Source organism: Charadrius vociferus, unplaced genomic scaffold (assembly GCF_000708025.1).
Source record: "Charadrius vociferus isolate BGI_N301 unplaced genomic scaffold, ASM70802v2 scaffold31, whole genome shotgun sequence".
Taxonomy (NCBI): domain Eukaryota; kingdom Metazoa; phylum Chordata; class Aves; order Charadriiformes; family Charadriidae; genus Charadrius; species Charadrius vociferus.
In genome coordinates, this window is record NW_009646966.1 from 3,325,362 (window position 1) to 3,346,156 (window position 20,795).

At 38.8% G+C, this 20,795-nt stretch overlaps 1 protein-coding gene across 3 annotated transcripts in view; it reads right to left on the reverse strand.

Annotated features, from left to right (window-relative positions):
- Window positions 1-20,795, reverse strand: part of PPP1R9A (protein phosphatase 1, regulatory subunit 9A) — a 142,430-nt gene that overhangs the window by 40,233 nt on the left and 81,402 nt on the right. For all 3 annotated transcript variants that reach the window (XM_009895349.1, XM_009895348.1, XM_009895347.1), the window contains exons 3-5: window positions 20,658-20,778; window positions 15,658-15,762; window positions 1,152-1,287 (exon numbers count right to left, since the gene is read on the reverse strand). In XM_009895349.1, the coding sequence (XP_009893651.1) occupies window positions 1,152-1,287; window positions 15,658-15,762; window positions 20,658-20,778 (362 nt within the window). The remainder of the gene's footprint in view (window positions 1-1,151; window positions 1,288-15,657; window positions 15,763-20,657; window positions 20,779-20,795) is intronic.

Genomic DNA, 20,795 nt, shown 5'->3' on the forward strand with positions numbered 1-20,795 from the left:
AAGCATCACTGGGGCTAGATAAGGTTTTTGCTTAGTCTTCTGGGACACTTCTGATGGTACTGACCTAATGTTAGTTTAACAGTGTGTTTTAAAATCTGAGTGCATCCTGGTTTTATCTCAGAGTATTTTTTTTTCTCTATTTCAATGTTTAGAAGCCTTGTCTCAGTACCTAAAAGAAAACTAAACTGAAATACACGCATAGCATGAATTCTCTATCTCTCCATGTCTACCGCCTCCTTCTGCAAATAAAAGAAAAAATCTGGCCTGGGACAAACCCACACTAATACATGGACTCTGGCGTTTCAAATAATATTATTCAACATTATGTGAAATGAAGGTGGTATGCTTGGGCTATGTGAAAGCAGTTTGTTACAGCAACTGCCATTTACCTTAACCCAGCAGCTAATTTAGGCAGCAGACAGACAGCAGTCTCTGAAAAAGCTCTCGCATTAATCTTTCCAAGTATCTTGGTATTCAGGCATATTAGGAATTTTAAGTGAACGGGAAGAAACTATGGAAAATTTACTGTATAAAGTTGATAGTTTCAAAACCTTGTATTGGGACACCAGGCACTAAGCGTGAACATCAAGACACGCTTCAGACAAAGTAGATTAATTCTCCATCCTGCAGAATATCTGTTCACACAGAAACAAAAAGCAGTGTATGGAAGGATGGGTCTTACCTGGAATTTTCAGAAAATTTCCTAATGTTCTGAATTAAGAAGAGCATCAGTTATTCCAGGGGAAAAAAAAAATAATCTAAAACTTTCTCAACCTCCTAAAAGTTAGAAGGCTACTTTTACCAGTTTTCACAAAAAAACCTAATCTTGCAGTGCACAAGCCAAACAACTTTAATCCCTTATTTCAGACAAAGCATACACCTTCAGAGGAAGAGCAATGATTACAGAAGCATTGACTGATTTGATATTTGCTCTTCTGGAACAAAACAAGGATTTTAAATCCATGCTGAAAACCTTTTCAGTAACTTTGTTCTTCAAATAAGATTCATCATCAAAATCTGCAAAAATCAGCAGCAGAGGTAATGAAAAGGGCCAGAAATTGACCTCTGAGTGACAATTAACAAGCAGGAATTAGGAAGAGAAAACAGAACATTAAAAAACACTGAACAGTGAAACGCTAGACAGTTGTTACCTCATCATCATCTGCATCATACTGTGCATAATGCTGCTCCAGCAGCTCTCTCTGGCGGCGTTCTTGTTCTAGAGTTTGGCTAATCAGCTGTGCAACCTCACTCACTTGTCCCGGTTTTTCTCGTCCAATTACAAACCTATACAAAACATTAGTGAAAAAATATTACTCCTATTGTTTTACCAAAGTTCTTGATTTTTAGCTGTGTCTTGTACAGAGGACAACCTTTTTCTCCAAAGATACATGGCTGTGATTGTTTTAAATGTGTTCTATGGATAACATTTGCCAGAAGGACACTGTATGCAAGACGAGGAGTGATCTGACCATGACAGTATTTTACAGGAGGGGGGGGAAAAAGAAGCGACCACTAAAGCTTTCACTCCAAATGTCAGTAAAAAAGATTCTCTGAGCTTGAACTTTACCGACACAAACCTAGACTGGGGAAATTTTTAAAAAATGTATCGTCTCTTCCATTCCCTTTAGAGCAATGTATTTCCCAGAAGCCTACAGAAGAACAGACGCACTGTAACACCACAGACATACTTTTGGCAGCTCATAGTGAAAGGAACATGCACCAGAGTAAATTCTTTCTCCATCTTGACTTAGAGGATATTTCTGAGCTTTTATATTTGCCTTCCTCCTGTCTATAACAGAGAATCTATTTCCACATTTTTAAATCTGACAGACACTATTGCCCTAATTTAAAGCTGCATTTACATCTTTCATTTATTTCATGAGCTCCTGTTGCTAAGGAGCATTTTTCTCCACTGTTAGCTATTGCTGAACACTGGGAGCACATTGCTTTGGCTTAAAAAAAGACATGGGAAGTGCCTCTTTCTTGGTTGAGACTTACAAGGCTGCTTCCCAATCTTGCTTTCAGCAGTTGAAATTCAAAATTGACTTGGATTGCAACACTTATTTTCAGCACAGTGGCATAAACATAATTTCATATTTTGCTATCCTACAGTATTAATGATAAAAACCCATTACACAGTAACAACACTGTAAACTACTGAACAAAAGCACAATTTAAAGATGTCACGCTGAAGGAATATTTTCTTAGCAGGCTAGAGAGACAATTAGGTAATTACAGGTGAAAAAAATATTATGCAGAGCTGAAATGCATGATGAGGTGACACTGAGATACCACGTATGGTAAATTATTTGCTTCCACAATATTTGGCTCAAATGACAAATATAACTTACTATTGGAATTAGGGGTAGAAATGTGCATTATATCCTACGTAAGAAAATTATTTTCATTAGTACTACCTATCACTGTTAAAGTCAATTGGGATTTGGCATCCATATGTAAGCCAACTTCCCATGAATGGCTGACCCTGCATCCATTTCCTATGCCAAACAATTTGTCAGACTCTATGAAGCCAGGCACTATGGAAAGAAATACACTTTGGAGATTATTTCAGCATCATCAAAAATTCCAAGTCAATAATTACTTCCAAAAGGATAAGAAAGGTGAGAATGAGTGGCTTCATTTGAAATAATGACACAGGGCACTCTGAAACTAGTTGGCAAGTCAGTGTCTTAGTGTAAAAACATTAATAGAAAATACAGCAGAAACAATAACAAAACCAAGGAAATAGCATCAGCATTTTAATCCTGATCAAAACAGATCACAGTCTGGCACTCATATCCTACAATTACGAAATGTGACATTGCTCTCAGTAATGATAAAGACCTTGGGCTGAAAGAAAAAGAATGTTTCTTCTTGGCCTCTATGCTTCATCTGTTCTGCATACTGACTCATAGTCGGATCCTGTTTCCTCTGAATTTTAATTTTACAGCCAAGTATTACAAAGACTAAACTACCCATGTTTTCAGTCTCAGCTGGGAGGAAGAATGAACTTTTGGTATTACTACATGAAGTAAAAAAAAGATTCAACCCGTATTTGCTACGTATTTGTCCCCTCAATGTAAAAACAAATTAAAAGAGAATATGCAAAAAAAAAACCAAAAAACCAACCCACTTCTATTTTAAATAAACACCTTAAGCAACATTATGCATGGGTGTATTATTTATACAGAGTAGAGAGAGCATCACGCTTGTAAACACATGAGGGAGATCACCAATGTGGTAAATTATGGAACCACACAAAGTGATGCAAATATCATACTCCCTTCTGCCCTCTGCCTGACAATTCACCTCCCTCGGAGAATATGATACTTGAAATACTTCATGCACTCATTTTTGTACACTGAAAACCTAGAACATACAACATATAATTCATCTGAAGTCTGAAAACTCCTGATTATTTAGGAGTGGTTTTGACACATTAGACTGTACTGCAATAATATTTTCATACAGATGAGCAAGTTTAGGTAGGAAGTAAAAATGTTAAAGCTTCTTAATTAAATTTTTCTTCTTATGCCAAAGCCACTCAGAGTTTCTAGTGATGTGATTTTCAAGGCTTAAATCATATGTCAAAGCGAAGTTCCTCAGTGATACGTGAAGCTGTTAGATGATACATGAATAAAAGCCTCAAAGCAATGACAAAGTATAAAGCAAATGTTTTCCAAACTAGAAATAAGCAAGGTATGTTTTATTTTCCTACAATTTACTGCTTTAAAGTGAGATGTTTCTAAAGTGTCTCAAAATAAATATTTAGAAGCATTCAATCTACGACTGATCTCATTTCTAGATACAGAATTGTAAATTTGTAAAATGGAATATTACATTGCCAACACGTAGTTTCTAAAACCTGAACCAACCCTTTTGCCATGTTACATTCCATGACCGTAGGAATACAAAACTAAATACAATAATTATATTTAACTTGTAACTAAAATAAACCACAAATTATAAATTTATAATTTAAAGAGAGATGAATAAATATTTTTCTCTTACAAGATTGTAAAGCAGAGACAGTTATCAAAATGCTAAGCATGAATTAGATCTTTACATCTAAAATGGCTTTAAATACTAGAACTATCATAATCTGAAGTGTTTAAATACGAAAAAGAGACATAAGGTTGTGATTCACTGACCAGAAAATTAGTCACTGAACCATAATATGCACACTTCAACAAAGTGGCTAATTATGTATTTCGCATCAATCTGGCTCACCAAAATTAAGCACATGAATTTCAGACTTGATTAATTAGTCTCAAGGGCCAAAAGTATTATAACAAAGAACTATAAATTCTATCAGCGATAACATATTTAAGAAGCTGGTTATGTTTCTGGATATGAGACAAATGAGGGTTTTAAAGCCTTTAAACCTCATTACAATAATAAATTATTAAAGCCAGCAACTGCAAAATAAAACCCAGTGAATCTGTAGAGCTGTACTACAGGCCATCACCATACTAAATCTCAGGCCATTACTGATTATTTCTGATGTCCACAAAAAAGAAAGAGTGAGGCGGGAGCATCACAGAGAAGCAGGGCATGAACTGACCTTGCCACTCACAGTTACACACTATCTAGCTGAATTACCAGCTGTGAAATATTCTCTTTGGTTGTCCTTAAAATAAACAGGGACAGCGCTAGGAATATAATTAATACTTGACTCTATCTTGGATTTAAGAAGATCTAAAAGAATACAATACCTGAAAATTAAACTAGATAATGGCAGTTAGGAAAAGCATTCTACTGACGTTGGCAGCAACACCTACATCTCCTGCAATCCAGTCATGATTTAATGATTTTAAAGTACACCTGGGATATGGCTTTCTGCGTATTTTCAGCTTTTGTTAAACGAGGATCTGCATAACTGCGCCTCTTGAAATAACAAAAAAAATAATTTATTGATTTTTTTACCAACCAGGGGAAACAGAAACATTATTATAAGAATTAATTTAATTAAGAAGCATTTCCATTTTGAAAAGAACTTTGGTACTAGGAAAATGTGTGGAGGCACCAACTCTGTGACACAAAACTGAAGTTCCACAACATGGATTTTTAGCGATTTATTCTTAGTGAATGATTTATCCTAAAAATACTTTAGGCATTAAATCCTCAGTTAAAAATAATTTAGCATGGATTCCTTAAATTCAACAAAAATCAAGTAAGAATACAGCAGACTCCTCCTAAGAAATAAAGAATGGGGTTTTTTTGCTGCATCAGGATTCACAATTTTTTTTCTCCTATCCTTTCCTAAAATATAGTTTGGTCAATAAAAAATTTACATTAAAGTTCATTGTATTTGGGGGAGTTTTACAGATAGTTTTTAAAAATGGTTTTTCTCTGAGCTTTAAAGCATAAGGCTGCTTCTGCTACCATTTATCTAATTTATTTCAAGATGACTTCAATTACCTAATCTGGCTGCTTCCATTAGTATAATGGCCATATAATTAATCCAAAGTGCTAAAAGTGGTGTGAACCCTCTAAGAAGGCAGTTTTATTTGTTTACAACAATGCAAGCCGAAACTTGTCAGGTTTTCATGAACAAGACCAAGCTGTCTTAAAAGATGGCAGCCTCAAACACAGAGGTCACTGACTAGACATAAGGAATTCACAAGCTACAAGGTTCCACCACATTTCCTCAGATAAAATGATCAAAACATAGGAGTCATAAAGACTCTTTAAATGACTGAATAATTTAGTTTGGAAGGGAGTTCTGGTCCATCCTAAACCCCCTCAAGTTCAAAGCATGGCCAACTTTGTCTTGGCCTTCATCAGTTTTGAACCTCTCAAACGATGGGACGTAACCCGTTCAAATGTTTCAGAAACTTCATAGTCTGTTTTGGTTTTTTTTTCTGGTGAATACATATAGTCAGAATTTCCCTTGCTGCAACCGCCTTTGTCACTTTGCAACCTTGTCACTGTACAGAGAGTACAAAGAATGTGTGTTCAGCCTTTCTACCTCCTGGAAGGTGGCTGAGACAGCAGTAAGGTATCTGCCACCCCATTCTTCTTCGGACTGAAGATGTTCTTTCCACCTCTTCCCAGGGTGTTTCCTGCACAGCTGCCCTCTAGCTCACAGTGTCACAGAGGGCTACGCTGCTGCTCCAGATGCAGGACTTGCATTTGCCCTTGCTTCATGAGGTTTCTGCCAGCTCATTTCTCCAGCCTGTTGAGGTTCCTCTGAATAGCAGCCCTGCCTGTTGGCCTATCAAACCTTACCTGCAAACGTGCTAACGGTGCCTTCTGTCTTATGTCTGCAAATCCACCCAGCCCTCCCTTGCACCAGAGACAAGCGTGTGAACGGTAATCTTGAACGCTATTAGCTGTAACCAAGAGAAACTGAGGGTGATTGGTAGAAGGACGTAAACAAGGTTTGCCTGGAGATTAGTGATGGTTGTGACTCAAAACTAAAACAAGTGAACAACCCTGCCTGGAGACTAGCACCCAAAGTAACATGAGGAGGTAGCCACCATCAGTAGATGACAGGGGCAATAACTGAATGAAGTTATCTAAGGTCATGTAAGAACCACCTGACAGGGCAACCCATGTAATGTCTAGTGCAGGATGCTGGCTATGTAAAGCCAGCACAGAAAAGCAAACTTTGGGGAAGAGTTTCCAAAGACCCTGGAGACAGGACTGCCACTAAGCTGAACTGTTGTGTAGTTGTTCTTCTGCAGCCTCCATCCTTGTCCTCCGACCCAGGATGAAGTAAGCTATGTGCTATACCCTGAATTTGACCATAGAAAGCAGGACTCCAACTTATCGGTGATTTGAGAGAACACGTGTGTCCTTTTGCCCAGTCAGCAGTCAGGACAGGTGCATGGGAACACGACTCCCTTAGTGTGGCCGTGGCATGAGCTGTAGGTAACATGTTAACGGTAATGAGCCAAGAATGAGACGTGTGCGCAGTGTCTGCTGTGTGACTTATTTTCTTTGTTGTTGAAGTAGTGGTTTCGTCTCTCCATTTTTTAAACTTCACCATTTCATGGTTAATGCTCCTAAAGCTGCCATCAGCCTTCACTGAAGAACTGACCAGTTCCAAACTGGTAACAAACCTGTTTGTGAATAACAGGTTTAGCAGACTGCCTCCCTTAGTTGGATCATTGAACGCTTGTGTCAAGAAGTTACTTCTGACACATTCCAAAAATCTCCTGGCTTACTTGCACCAAACCACGTTACCCTTCCAGCAGATGTTGGAGCAGTTTAAGTCCTCTCTAAGTCCCTAACCATAACCTCTGAACTCGCTTGTCACTTGTTCAAAAGCAAGCACTGGGTAACCCTCCATCCCAACTTGATTATAGGACCTGTTGGCACACATCTTGCCCCACTTTGTCAAGTGGATCCCACCGCTCCCCAGCATTTTTCATTCCTCCAGAAGGTCCATAAAAGCCAATGCCTCCCCTGAAACATCAGCTCCACAACCAAGGGCTGTCCTGCATCCAATCCTACCTGACTGACATGATCGAGAAGAATACCTCTTACGCCCTTCCACCCTCATCCCCAGAGCCCTGTGACATACCCAAGGTCTTCCTTAGCAGTATCAACACTGCTGGTGGATGAGCAGCAAAGTAATAGCTTAAGTGCTAGAAGAGCCTCAGCTGTCTCTCCACAGCATCTTGGATACAAGCCCCTGATAAGCTATGCTGCTATCAACACTAAATGGATACCGAGTCAGACGATTAGGAAGTCACGTAAAAAACCCACACACCAATATTAATGCACTTAGATTAATTATTGCCACAGAAATCAATTCTAGTCTATGTAAAAAACCCCCACACCAATATTAATGCACTATTGCCACAGAAATCAATTCTAGTCTAGGGCCTCAGTGACACATTAGCTTTATTGAAGAGTACTTCAAAATTAGCTAAGGGATTCAATGTTTTGGCACCTCTCCTGCTTCTGGTCCTTACAGCGCTCTGATCTCCTGAGAGCACAGGTACAGAATCTCTTCCAGAGAGCCTGACAGTATCTCAACACAATGCCTGCATAAAAAGTTTCCTTGAATACATGATGATCATTTAATCAGCATTCTCTACAGCACCACCCAATTCTTATGGGAATGGCCAGCTCAAATAAACACACTTGTAAATCTATGCTTTAACATACCTGAATGCAAGTGAAGCACATACATCAGCTCTGTTCAAAAGGTACACGTGCTACCTGGGAATGTTTCTAAAACCTGACTGCATTTTGAAGTGAGATCTGCCTTCCCTCACCCTCCCGTTTGCTGGCATCCATGGGAGGGACACCCAGGAAGGAAATACGGACAGGTCACAAGTAAGCTGATGAGTTCAGACCACGTTCTTAATCTGCATGATCAGGTGAACCAGATTCTGGGCAAGCTGGACCACCCTCATAGCACAGTCCACGGATAGCTAAATGCTCCTACAGCACCATCCCCGTGGCTTGGGGAGTTATCCTGCAAGGATATATCCTGCAGATATCTTGGGGAGATATCCTGCAAGCTGGGTGGATGCCCAGCTGTCACAATCTTGTATCACAATAATCAAGGTGCACCAAAACTGAGTGGGACCTTCCACAACATAGCATCTGGGACTTTGAAAGAGTAAAACACTTAGCCAAATAAACATTTATGATGATATTTTAGTTGCAGGGGTAGGAGTTTATGTTTAGATCCTACCAATTTGAGGGTGAAGTGATTAAAAACCTGTCATGTTGTTCCTGTTTCCAGGAAAGGAAAAGCCACTCCTAATGAAATCCAGCCTTGCTGAATCTTATTAATTCATGTTACACTTAATTTTAAAAAAAACGCTCTAGATATCTAGCAAAATGGTTTATAATTCAGCCAAAAGCTTTTAAATGAAGATTTTTTTATATATATTTCACAGTCAAACATGTAATTTCCTGTCCAAATGTGCAAATATTTCAAGAAATAACTTGCCATAAAATTCAAATTAGCAAGATCTCAGGACATAGGGGTTATGTTTACTCCAGCAAATTAAACAGTACCAGCAAATGCTCCCAAGCACATCTACGCTGTTAAATCACTGAAACAGTTCCTAGAACAGTTTGGCCCAAGTTAAATAATATTCTACCAAATAATACTCAGACACAGTCCAGGAGGCAGCAAGGGCTAGGAGTTAGCTCGGATGTTTCCAACAGACAATTTGGATATGGCCAATGAGCGCTGACTACTCCGGTGCCAGCTGGCCTCAGCGCTGATCAACAGTCCGAGGCACAGTTCATCTACTACAACAGGCGCAGCCTTGGAACATAAACCAGCAAAGCACTGATGAACGCAGCCTTCACCCACTGGTGCTCAGGGGTCAGAGTGCTCACAAGTAATTCCTCACATTAAGTTCAGCACACTACTCCTGGTAGTCTTATAGACCGACTACCGGCGCTTGTAGAAGTTCTTTGGAGACCAGAAAGAAGAAACCAGTTCATACCACCTAAACTTTAGTGGAATGAACAGGAGAAATTCACACTATTTTGGGACCAGGCACCATGAATTTAGTTTCTGCCAGGTCCATGATTCAGGTTTATCAAAGAAGCAGAAAGTGCATCAAGCACGCATGGCTTCTTAAGCAGCCCTTCATAAAGTCCCAGCTTGGCAATCAGCACTGCAGAGCAAAGGGCTTTTCTTTCTTCTTCTTTTTCTCTCCTTGGCTCCGGCGCTTGGATTCAAGGAATAAGAAACAGACAAGGAAAGAAAGGACAAAACCATCACCTCCAGCCAGAAAAAAAGACAATACAATCCAGCTCTCTGAGTCAGACATGGAAGGTGGTACATCTTGTTTTTGGCTCCTGTCTCATTACTCAGGACTAGGAAGAAGTAGAAATCTCTCCTGCCTTTTCCATAACATGGATCTGCAGGATGGAGAATGCCTGCCAATGTTCAAAGCCACAGTTGTTTCATAGGGCAAAAGCACAGGTAGAGAGAAAAGAAAGAGCAGGGGAAAATCTGCACAGGCATGCACACTTGGAGAAGAGAAGGTGATTATCCAGGGGAAGGAGTCACAAAAATAAAGCGATGCTGTTCACTGTTACTGTGAGCAAACAGCATTCCCACTGGGGTATACTGCTGCTGTCTAGATCCTGCGGTTGACTTCATCTGTCCTCTATACTGTCTTAGTGCTTGCATAGACACGACTGTATAAATTACCTTTCCAGATGTTGTGATGTTAAACAAAACAACATCAGGCATGCAAATGCTGTTTTCTGAGACAGTATATTTTCCAGAAAAAAATCAGCTCAAGATGGGGTGAGGAATTAGCTGAAGAATGAATAAATGACACACCGAGTTGGTGTTAATTTTAATTAAGAAGTGAATATTTTCACTTCTTGCCTTTTAACTGCTCCTTGCATAGAGCTATCTAAAAAAGTAAAAGATTCATTTCTGTCTGAACGATTGCATCTGAAGTACAGTAAGAGAGAAAGAAATTAGGTTGTGAACTGGGAGTGGGAGTTGAGACAAAACCCTGCTTTGAATTAAAACCATCCAGATAAGAAAAAACACAAAATGGTAATTCTTTATTAGCATAGAGTATAGTTAATAGTGGAAAGCCCCAGGGTTTGACAGTTATGCTGCTATTGTTAGAACCTACTCTTCCATGATCTTGAAGATTAATTAAACACGGCAAAATTTGCTAACTAATTATTTAGATTCTTTATTAAGATGGGAAGATTTTGAGGCATTTCAGCAGAAACAAAAATTGGTAAACTCACTGGTAGGTGAGCATTAATACAATTACTTTCAAGGTGATGCAAATCATGAGAAATCAAACAGGTTTTGCATAGGTTCTGTGTGGTTCCCTGAAAACTCAAGAACTGACTCGGAAAGCACCATGAGAGCATCCGCTCAGTGCCTAGCAACAGTTTGGAAAGCTGAGAAAATGCTTAGTCACATTCATACGACAGGATACGGAAGGAGGACACGGAATTTAAAATTCGCCTCTCCAGTAGAACACTGAATTTGGCTAACTTCTTTAAAAGAAACCTTTCAGAGGAAAGCACTAATGATAAAAGCATACAAGCAGCAATTGAAGGACTGGGATTTTCCGATGCTCCCTCTCATGCAAGACCCCTTCTGCGTATCAACGCAGTAAGTCTTCCTCCTTTCCTGGGACCCTGCGCTACCCAGAGCTGTGTGGGCACAAATCTTTGTATCCAGTGAGGCAGAGAAGTGCAGCTCCCACTGAAATCTCCCATATTTGTCTTAGGATGAACAGAGGCTAGGTGAGTACAGTAAAAGGATAGTTCTCTCTGTAAAAGAAAAAAAAAATATATTGGAGGTATACAAGTCTCCAAGTGAGCTTTCTCTGGTGAAAACATTAGGGTCCCCTAGCACCCTTTCATTATGATGAACAGGGGAAGGAGCAGGGTCACACACACCTTCAACATCATCCAAGCAACTTCAAAGAACTTCAGGTCTGCTACTCAGCACCACACTCTATGAGACTGCAAGCTATGAGGCAGAAAAACCTAAGAGATGCTCCATGACAGGATAGTATTCCCACTGTCAAGCTGCCTCCTTATCCCATTTTTTATGATTGTAGGCACCACTTGCAAAGCTCAAGCTGATGGATTACATCCTAAATGCGGCCAGAAGAAGCACAGAACAATTAGTGATATTAGTCTGGCGCTGCCCTCTGACTGATCTATTAATCTTAGAGCAGGGGCGACACTCAACAAAATTGAAAAACAACACACTTTTCAATGGAAAATCCCTCCTGTATATAATAAAATTCTGAAATCCGCTAATATGAGCTATTAGTAAACTAAATAGTTAAGCAAAATTATAAAGAAGACTTGATATTTACATGAATTGAAATAGCATTCATAGTTGTATGTGACAGATTAGAGTCACGAGGACACTAATTCTCATCCCTAAAAACAGAAGCTGATTGCCAGCTGGGATTATGAAAGAATTCCCTCTCCTTTCTTTGACTCATAGGCTACCAGAATACATCTGGTGGGTGCCGATTATCTTCATATAAAACATTATAAGAAAGAATAGTTGAATTTATTATCATTGGTGAAGCCACATTGGTTGGTTTTACCAACTCTTCCATTATGGTATGACAACTCTGATGAATAGCCCAATACTTCAAAGAATGCATAAAATAATCATAGATGCTTATATTTACTTGTCTTTTCCCCTCTCCCACCCTCACCTAGAACAGTTCAAAAATCGTTTTCCCAGATTCCTTACTGTGTCAGCGACAGACAGTCTGGATACATTTTTCTGGCAGAAACATTGCAAAAATCTATTCTAGGTCAATGATTTCCATTGTCAGGATCATATAAAGTGTTCAGAAGGCTCAAAGGAGAAAAATAAATCACTAAGTACTGGTATTATGCAAGCTCCCTGAAGAGGTGCTGACTGCTTTTATTGCAAAGAATTAAGAAGTAGCTTTAACGTCATTCTGTTCAGGAATGTCTCCTTTCTTTGCAACTGATCTCACATAAGAAGCCCTGCGACATAAACTAGCACGCACTTTGACTAGATTAAGGACAAAATGACTGTGTAGTATATGTGATGCTGCGGGTTATAAGCACGAAACAATGCCACAAATCTCTGCGTGTACAGGACACCAGGCAGAAGAAAGGTACACCCAGTTTATGTTCTGATCACAAAGATAACTATGCTTATTAAAGCAATTCTATAAAATCCCTTGAACTGACACTGTTAAATAGCACACACGCAGGTAAGTATGTATGTGATTTCTCCCGTGAAAGGATTCACGAAGTTGCCTTGCCTCGAATTAGGCGGGATGTGCAATTGTACATTGCCTACGCACTTGTAGTTCAGCTGGGACACCCGCTGCGGGAACGTCAGAAGGTATTTATATAGCAGCAACCTTTTCCTGTGCTCCTGCCTCCCGTAGTGACATGGATCATTCATGGCAGGTGCCACAGGAACGGTGCACTCAAAGGTCAGTAGCATCGCTCCCTCCATTGCCACCAGGCAGGAGCTGATGGCCGGGGGCAAGCGAGGGATTTTGCCGCAGAAGATCCTCTTATGTTGTCCCTAAGGTTCTGGAGCAGTTCAGGTGCAGAGGTGAGCACCGTCTGCCAAACAGGGACAGGGGATTTCTCAATCCCAGCTCCAACACAGGTGTAAGTGGGAAAGAGGATCTGTCAGAACACAATTCTCTCCACAGAACAAGCAGCAGGCAGGGCGCTTGTGTCGTACACAAAAGGAAAAACAGTCAGCAAGATAAAAATACATCATTTTCTTTTATGTCTAAATTCATCAATATTAGCTCTCGCTTACTTTACAAGCAAATGTTTAAACCTACAGTAAAGCCAAAACATCAAGCATCCTGAAGTATCTACCTCCAAAAAAACCCAAAACCAACCCACTTTCTGGAACCATTTCTGATTTTGAGTAGCTAAACCCAACACAGTCCATCAGTGCCAGCACAGCATCGGTTAGCTCAACGGTCCAGGACCCAACCACAAGCCAGGCAGGAACCCGTGCCACACAATGCTTAGCCATCTCATCAATGCTCACTCCCAGCTTACCACAAACCAGGAAAAAACCCATGCATTTCTCAGCTGCCCTGTGTAAAGCAGACCAGTAGTCTTTCTGAGCTTTTTTCCCCATTGAGCTTTAAATGAAGCAAAAATAGGAGGAGTTGCACCAAATTCTACCCATTCCTTTCTTCCAATTGGACATATACATTAGTAAGAGGCTGCTAACCGCACAGTATGGCAGTGTGCAAACAGATAATTAGACGCCTCTTTTATTTAATAATATTTTTGTATATTATAATTCATATTATAATGTATGTTTCATTTTATTTTTAATTTAATATTTTTATGAGTTTTTAATCTAGTTGTGACATGACTGCACTGGGTCATTTTTCTTGTGAAAGCTCAATATCTTAAGCTTACTTACAAGGGAAAATGTAGAAGCTCACACATCTCTCCTTGATAAATGAGACCTGTCAGAAGCCAATGATCCCTATGCACAGGATACATAGTACACTTGACAATGTGAGCTCAACAACAATGAAGAAATACTTTTTACAGTCCACTATTTTATGACAAAAGGGTCTAGATTGCAACCAGTCTGACTGTAATTTACTTCCTGAGAGAAGATTCTGGGAGCATTCTGTGTGAAAATAATTTTATGTTTCTTCCTTCCTTCCTTTCTCCATGGAAGCAAATACTCTATTCTGTAACTTATCTGATATTAATTACAAGAACAAAGACGATTATGAATGTATATAATACATGTTTTATGTGAGTGCTTTCTTTTTTTCTTTTTTTTTAACTAAAACATGAAACACAAAATATACATAGCATTTGCTTTGTGTACTGAAACACAGGAAGACATTATTCTCTGTCATAAGGATTTTATGTTTGAAGGTCTCAACTCTGCAGAAAACCTAATAAAGTGTATACTCATTTTTATAGTCAACTCAGTAGGAACACTCACAGCATGTGTGAGTTTTTGCAGATGTGAGACTGATGTAGCTAAAACTGTAAATGTTAAACAAAAATATATTCACCTGTAATTACACTACAATTTCGAATAGTTTTTTCTCTAAATGACCTCTTTCAAATAAAACCTTGATCAACTACCCCCAAGATTCTCTGCATAATCCACATCCCAACATTATTCCTTAATTTTGTGAGGGAACAGCTACAGAATTACTGTGGAAATGTGGACGCCAGCATACACCACCACTGTCTGAGGGGGACTGCATATATTATCACCATTAGTTTAGTCACAGTTCAAAAGAAGTCAGTCCCAAACTCATTAATTAAGGAATTCAGCTGTACTCACTAGAGAGGATTTTGAGAGAGAACCAAAGGGTGACTACAGAATGGCTGTTGCTTTGCAATAAGCCAAAGACATTTTTGGCTTTATTTTGTAGTTGCATCTTTGCTGAATTTAACAAGCTATTAAACAGAAAAGCTATGTGACTGCATAGGTTTTTAAATGGCAAAAGGGTTCATTTCTAGGGAAGCACTGTTCTTATTAATTTACAAACATTTCACATTAGTATCTACATTAGTTTAGAATTTTACTTGCAGTATATGTCTCACTTTCTAGCTTACTAGTATTTCATTACTTTATGGATTTTTACAGGGATGCCTTTCAATGAACTGCAGCATAGGAGCAGACAGAAACCCAGAGATGGTGTCTGGACTCAGGTAGCTCAATGAATCGATACTGGGATGTTACTCCCCTCAATTCAGCAGCTGTTAACACTACTGCATCCAGTACTTTCTTCTCCTCTGTGCTGAGGTGCACCTTGCGAGCACCAGAGTGGTCACTACCTTAATCCTCCAACCTTGGGGCAGTAACGTGGCCAGTCGCACCAGTGGAAGAGCAGGAAGGCAATCAGGGGTGGCACAGTTTCCGTCTGACCAACACCCATGACCTTTGTCATTCCAGCTAAGAGAAACAGTTTGAGGTCCATGGAAATCTAGGTCAGCGAAGAGTCTTCTCCTATGTGCAATTTCAGCTTGTTTCAGGGGTGATATTTTAAAAATCTAAGCCAAAACAACAGTCTGTAATACCATAACTCATCGCTGCCTTGGGAAGACACAAAGAAGCCAAATAACTCTGATTCCACCTGGCCATACTGACACTCCTGTGAAATAAGCCAGGTAATCTTAAGTATTCAGTCACAATTTTTTTTCTTCTTAAATACTCACCTGACTTTTCCTTTGGTGTTTCTAAGAACAGTTGCAGCAAAATTTTGTGTAACACCCACCAGACTGATGCCATCAACTTCCACAATTTGGTCATTCACCTGGATCCTTTCAGAGGAAGACAAAAAATACATAAATAATTGTGTGAAGTCTTGGTGAATTTTCAGCAAAACTTAGCATACAGAGAACTTTTTAGTTTGATATTACACAAAGACTTTAAACAAAAACTCAGTCATAAAATGATTGAGGTAAATATGAAAAATGCATCATTCCTTGCATGCAGACATCTCATAAACCCAGCTTCAAAGTCACCATTACAATTAACAGCATCAATCATCCAGTCACTTTCCTCGCATATAAATGCAGCAACACAAACTGCTGAATTTGTCATATGACTTAAATTAAACAAGATACTTGAACAGTTCTTACATCATTCTTTCCTAAGCCAATCTTGAAAAACAGCATAAGACATAGCTCTGGTATTTCAGACTAATGGGAAAAAAATGTGATATTTAACTAAAACAACCTGCTCATCTGTGGAGAAAAGAGCTTGTGCACCAGTCTTAATTGTGACCTACTGTCTTAAAATATTTCATCTAACTTCTTCCAAAAAGATGAATTCCCAGTGTAAGTGTGATCTTCCTGCACACAATAATAAGACCTTGGACTGTTTTAATGAGGACTCCCTCTTTGAAACCAAACACTTATTTACAGTCGAGACACTGTTGGATGCAGGAAAAGTTAGGTGGAATAAAAAATGTGCTGCTTTTCTCTGAAGTAAGCACTGCTACGAAATCCCTAGAGCAGGCATTGGACTCATCTGGACTACAAATGCTTGGAAGGAGGACTACTATATTAAAATGTCCTCTCCAAATGCACGAACTCCTATAGTTTCAAAAATTAAAAAAAAAAAAAACAAACAACACAAACACATTCAGAACTAGTCAAAGGGAGCAATTTTCAAGTACTTACATGGATGCTACTGATCCAAACAATACAGTTTAGAAAGGAACCAAGAAACTGCTATGAAAAAATCCCATTTAAATTATGTGAAAATACCTAAATTAAGGTGTTTAATATTTTAAGATCTCTTCGTGATAAGACTTCTCAAATAAAACCAAAGCCTTCAAAAGAGGGCTGAAGCATCTTGACTTGGAGCACTAATTTCTCTGTCAAGTCTGAGGCAATGCTTTGGAGTTCCACATGTATTCAAGCAGTATCTTCAGTTCTTTGGGCTTTGCTGATGAGTAAGAAGTACAAGACTTATTCTTTGGCAGCCTCACACCACAGAATCACTGTGTTCTGGGCAGGATCTCCCTTCTGTATATAAGAAACTTTGAAAAAATTATCTTCATGATAGCCTATAAACTCCTATCTTGAAAATCATTCCAGGCGTTTTAATCTCAGAATTTTATTTCCATTTTCACTGAAGCATTTAATAAATACACCAATCACATTAATATTTACGGTATTTAGATACTGTAAAAAATAATTAATCTTTTTTTACTTTAGCAAACATGAGGTGCAGTCAGATGGCCACAGGAGTTACAAGAAAAGAAGTTTAAGAAGTTGATCCCCACTGAATGGGAAGCTGTCAGCCTCTTGGCTGAAAACTAAACAGTGGAAGAACAGATTCCTTTTTGATGGCATTTACCTACAACACTTTACGTACTTCACTATACAGTGGACTAGCAGTGTTCATACAGATACACAGTTATAGTATTTCAGGTGATGAAACGTAATGTTAGAGAACTGTTGCCTGCGACTTCGTAAGTGGCTCTATTTTGATCTACTGCAGCTCAGTCTCATTCCATTTGTCCTTCATGTGTATTTCGTATCTCCTTATTTCTTGTTTGTACAGCTCCTAAGTTCACTTCAAATTCTTATTTTTATAGCCATTGTTTTCCAAACTTCCTCTCTTTCTATACATACATGTATTTTAATTAGATATAAACACACATACATATCAAATAACATACAATTAACAAAATTGTTATTGAAATTATATAATCACGTGTAATTAAAAACAAACATTTCCGGTCTGTTGCCGTGTACATTCTATACTCTCACAGCCATATTCTCCTGGCCGCCTTCCTCTTCCTCAGGCATCTTCCCTCCAGCCCCACTCCCACCACAGCTCTATACCTGTAGCCTAGCCCTGACCCCGCAGACAAGCCACCCCAGGCACCAGCCACCCCAAAATATCCTCACAGCCATGTTCTCTGTAGAGAAACACAGCCATGTTCTCTGTAGGGCAGCCTTCCCTATAGAGACCCCTCCATTAGGAGCTCTAGGCTTCCTCTATCTCTCAAATCTAATTTCAAACATGAATGAAAAATTAGGCTCAGGGTGGCAAAGCCTGAATTATAGAGGTTTAACTGCTTTTACCATCAATGAAATTGGCAATTCTTCCGACAATTATTTTCTGATGGTCATCAGTTAAATTGTTGCCTATGCAAAGCAGCACTTCATTGAAATAGCAACTACAGAAGCGAACCAACTAAAGTTGAACAAATTACTCGCATAAGTACTGCTCTGTATGATGAACTGAAAAATTTAACCTGTGCAGAGACATGTACAGTATTTTTCAGGTTAAGAACTGTGTAATGTTTCAAAACTGTTCTTCTCAATGTTATCAAAATACTTTAAAATGTGAATGACTCATCACTACAATAATTTGAAAGAAGTCACTATGAATTCATCCAGGAAAAGATTTTCTGTTTTGTATTCAGTCTCATGATTGATTTCATATTTTACACACTATCAATAAACTCCCTTATTACTTATCAACTTTCGATTCAAAGCACCCTCCTTGGCTAAATAGTGCCAGACAACGCCTTTTGATATGACACCTGAACACTACTTGTTTGTTTGCATCATCATGAATCAAGCCAGCAGTGCTCAATCACTGAGAAACCCCTCTGTAGAGATTTTGGGTTTCCATGGGAGGCAAGTACTTTATAGCATGATTCAATGGGTCTTTCAATAAAAGATGGGAGCTATCCTACAGATATTGCAATGTTTTAAATTGTAGTTGCAGAAGAGCCTGCTTGAAGACTCCTATGTGATTATTCAGAATATCTGATGCAAGTGCTGAAATAGTTTTAATATCCGTTAGCAGACTTTGTTTTGCTATCAGTGTCAATGATTAACTAGGGTTTTCACAAAGATGAAGTTAACAGGACCTTTTACAGTTGATGCACTTTATTACAGAACCGGCTGCTCCTGGCTGAGAGGATTACATGTCCCTTTCCCAAGTGAATGATCAGTCAGGCTCTCAAAGAGAAAATCAGAGGACTATTTCTCAGCTGACTGAACATTCAGCCAGTTGAAAACCAACACAAATATTAGAATGGTCAAAGAAAGATATTATTTTTTCTCAGCTGACAACCTCCTTTCAGATGCCATCTAGGGAAACGAAAGAAAAGACTTGTGATTCAACATTAACTTCTGTAGCCCACTCAAACACATAAATAATGACAGGAACAGAAAATACAGATCGTCCTAGAGCAGTAGTGAGCAAACTTGGATTTTCAACCAGAGAATTTCACACAGAATGCCAGTCGTGAGCTTAAAGCTTTCTGGCTGAGCTCAAGCATACCTTTCAGACAAACGTTCACCTAAAGTAATGGATGAAGTCATGACATTTTGAGGTGTCAGCTTCTTCGCTCCCCTTCATAATTTTTAAGCCTGTGATAAATCAGTATTTGGCCTTCAACCTGGTATCTTACTGTCAAGATCTGTAAAGATACCTGCAAGCCCAATCTGGAAAACAGTATACTTCAGTAGTTTCAGAGCAATGTTATAAAATTTTGCAACCCCCTGCCTCGTAGAGCCTTCTGATCTGATTTGTGTGGCGTTTCCACAGCAGAACAACCTTTTGCCTGGGTGAAAAGCTATTGGTGCTCATCAATTAGGAACATGTTACAGCAATGTATTTTTTAGAAGGCTATCAACTTTTTAGAGTTTATTATTACTCCATTTACCTGAGTTTGTGTTTAGTATTATTTATAACTAACATAAATCAGTAATGGTTAAAAATAGAAGTAAAGAAGGCATGTAAGTAAACTTAATTGCTAGTGTATCAGATATGTAATATTTTATTTGCATGCAAATTTACAAAGGGTATGCACTGGGACCAACCAACAAATTATATGGGTTGGATGATGTTTAAGAATACTTTTCATTTTTAAATGATTACATAGTATTTTTCTAACTTTTAATGAGAAACATTGGTCTGATTGTGGCAGGTATTGTGGCAGACAACTCTCTCCTGTATGATAGGAAATATTGTGTGTTTAAAAGGAATTCATTAACCTGCACGTATCAAGTAAGTAATTTTGGAAGCAACCAGGTTTTATATGAGCATCACATAAGACTACAAACACCAATTCATTTCTTTAGTGGGCAAGATTTATGGTACAGCTTCCCATTCCAACTGATTAACACACTTTCAGTGCTGTAGGGGTGAAAACTGAACTCTGGAGCAGAAAACCGTGTATAATAAGAAATACAAAGTAACAGCCTGTGTTAGTAAACTTGAAAGGAGGTGTATTTAGTAAGAGTTTAAGCATTCAGATACACTAATTACGTTCCTAATCAATGCTGAGCAGAACTCTTTTTCTTAAGTACTCATTGTTTAAAGCTGGTTTGAAGCCAGAAGAACATGCGGGAGCTCAACACCTTTAAAATCTAAAGTACCTTCAAAAGTCATACGCAATTTGGAATCTCCAGCTTTACTCATGCTAAAGCATCTGGGTTTTCAGGTAGTGATGAACACACAGCTTTGGTAAATCTGTTCTCCTTAAACAGTTTAAACTCAGTACACAAAACTGGTGTCTCCTCATAACTACATCAGGTATTTGGACCTTACCAAGGAAGTCTCCGAATTTTACAGCTTTGAGTTATCATGACATACATTAAGCAAACAACTCTTTCCTATGAAAATCATAGTTCATAGTAACTATTGCTGGCAAAATTTCCAAAAATGGAGTCTAGTTTACCTGCCATCTCTTTCTGCTGCCCCACCTTCTGTTACTGTTTTGACAAATATTCCCAGTTTTTCAAGGCCTGCATCTGCTCCGACTCCCATTCCAATAATGCTTATGCCAAGTCCATCTTCATCTGTAAAAATGGAAAGT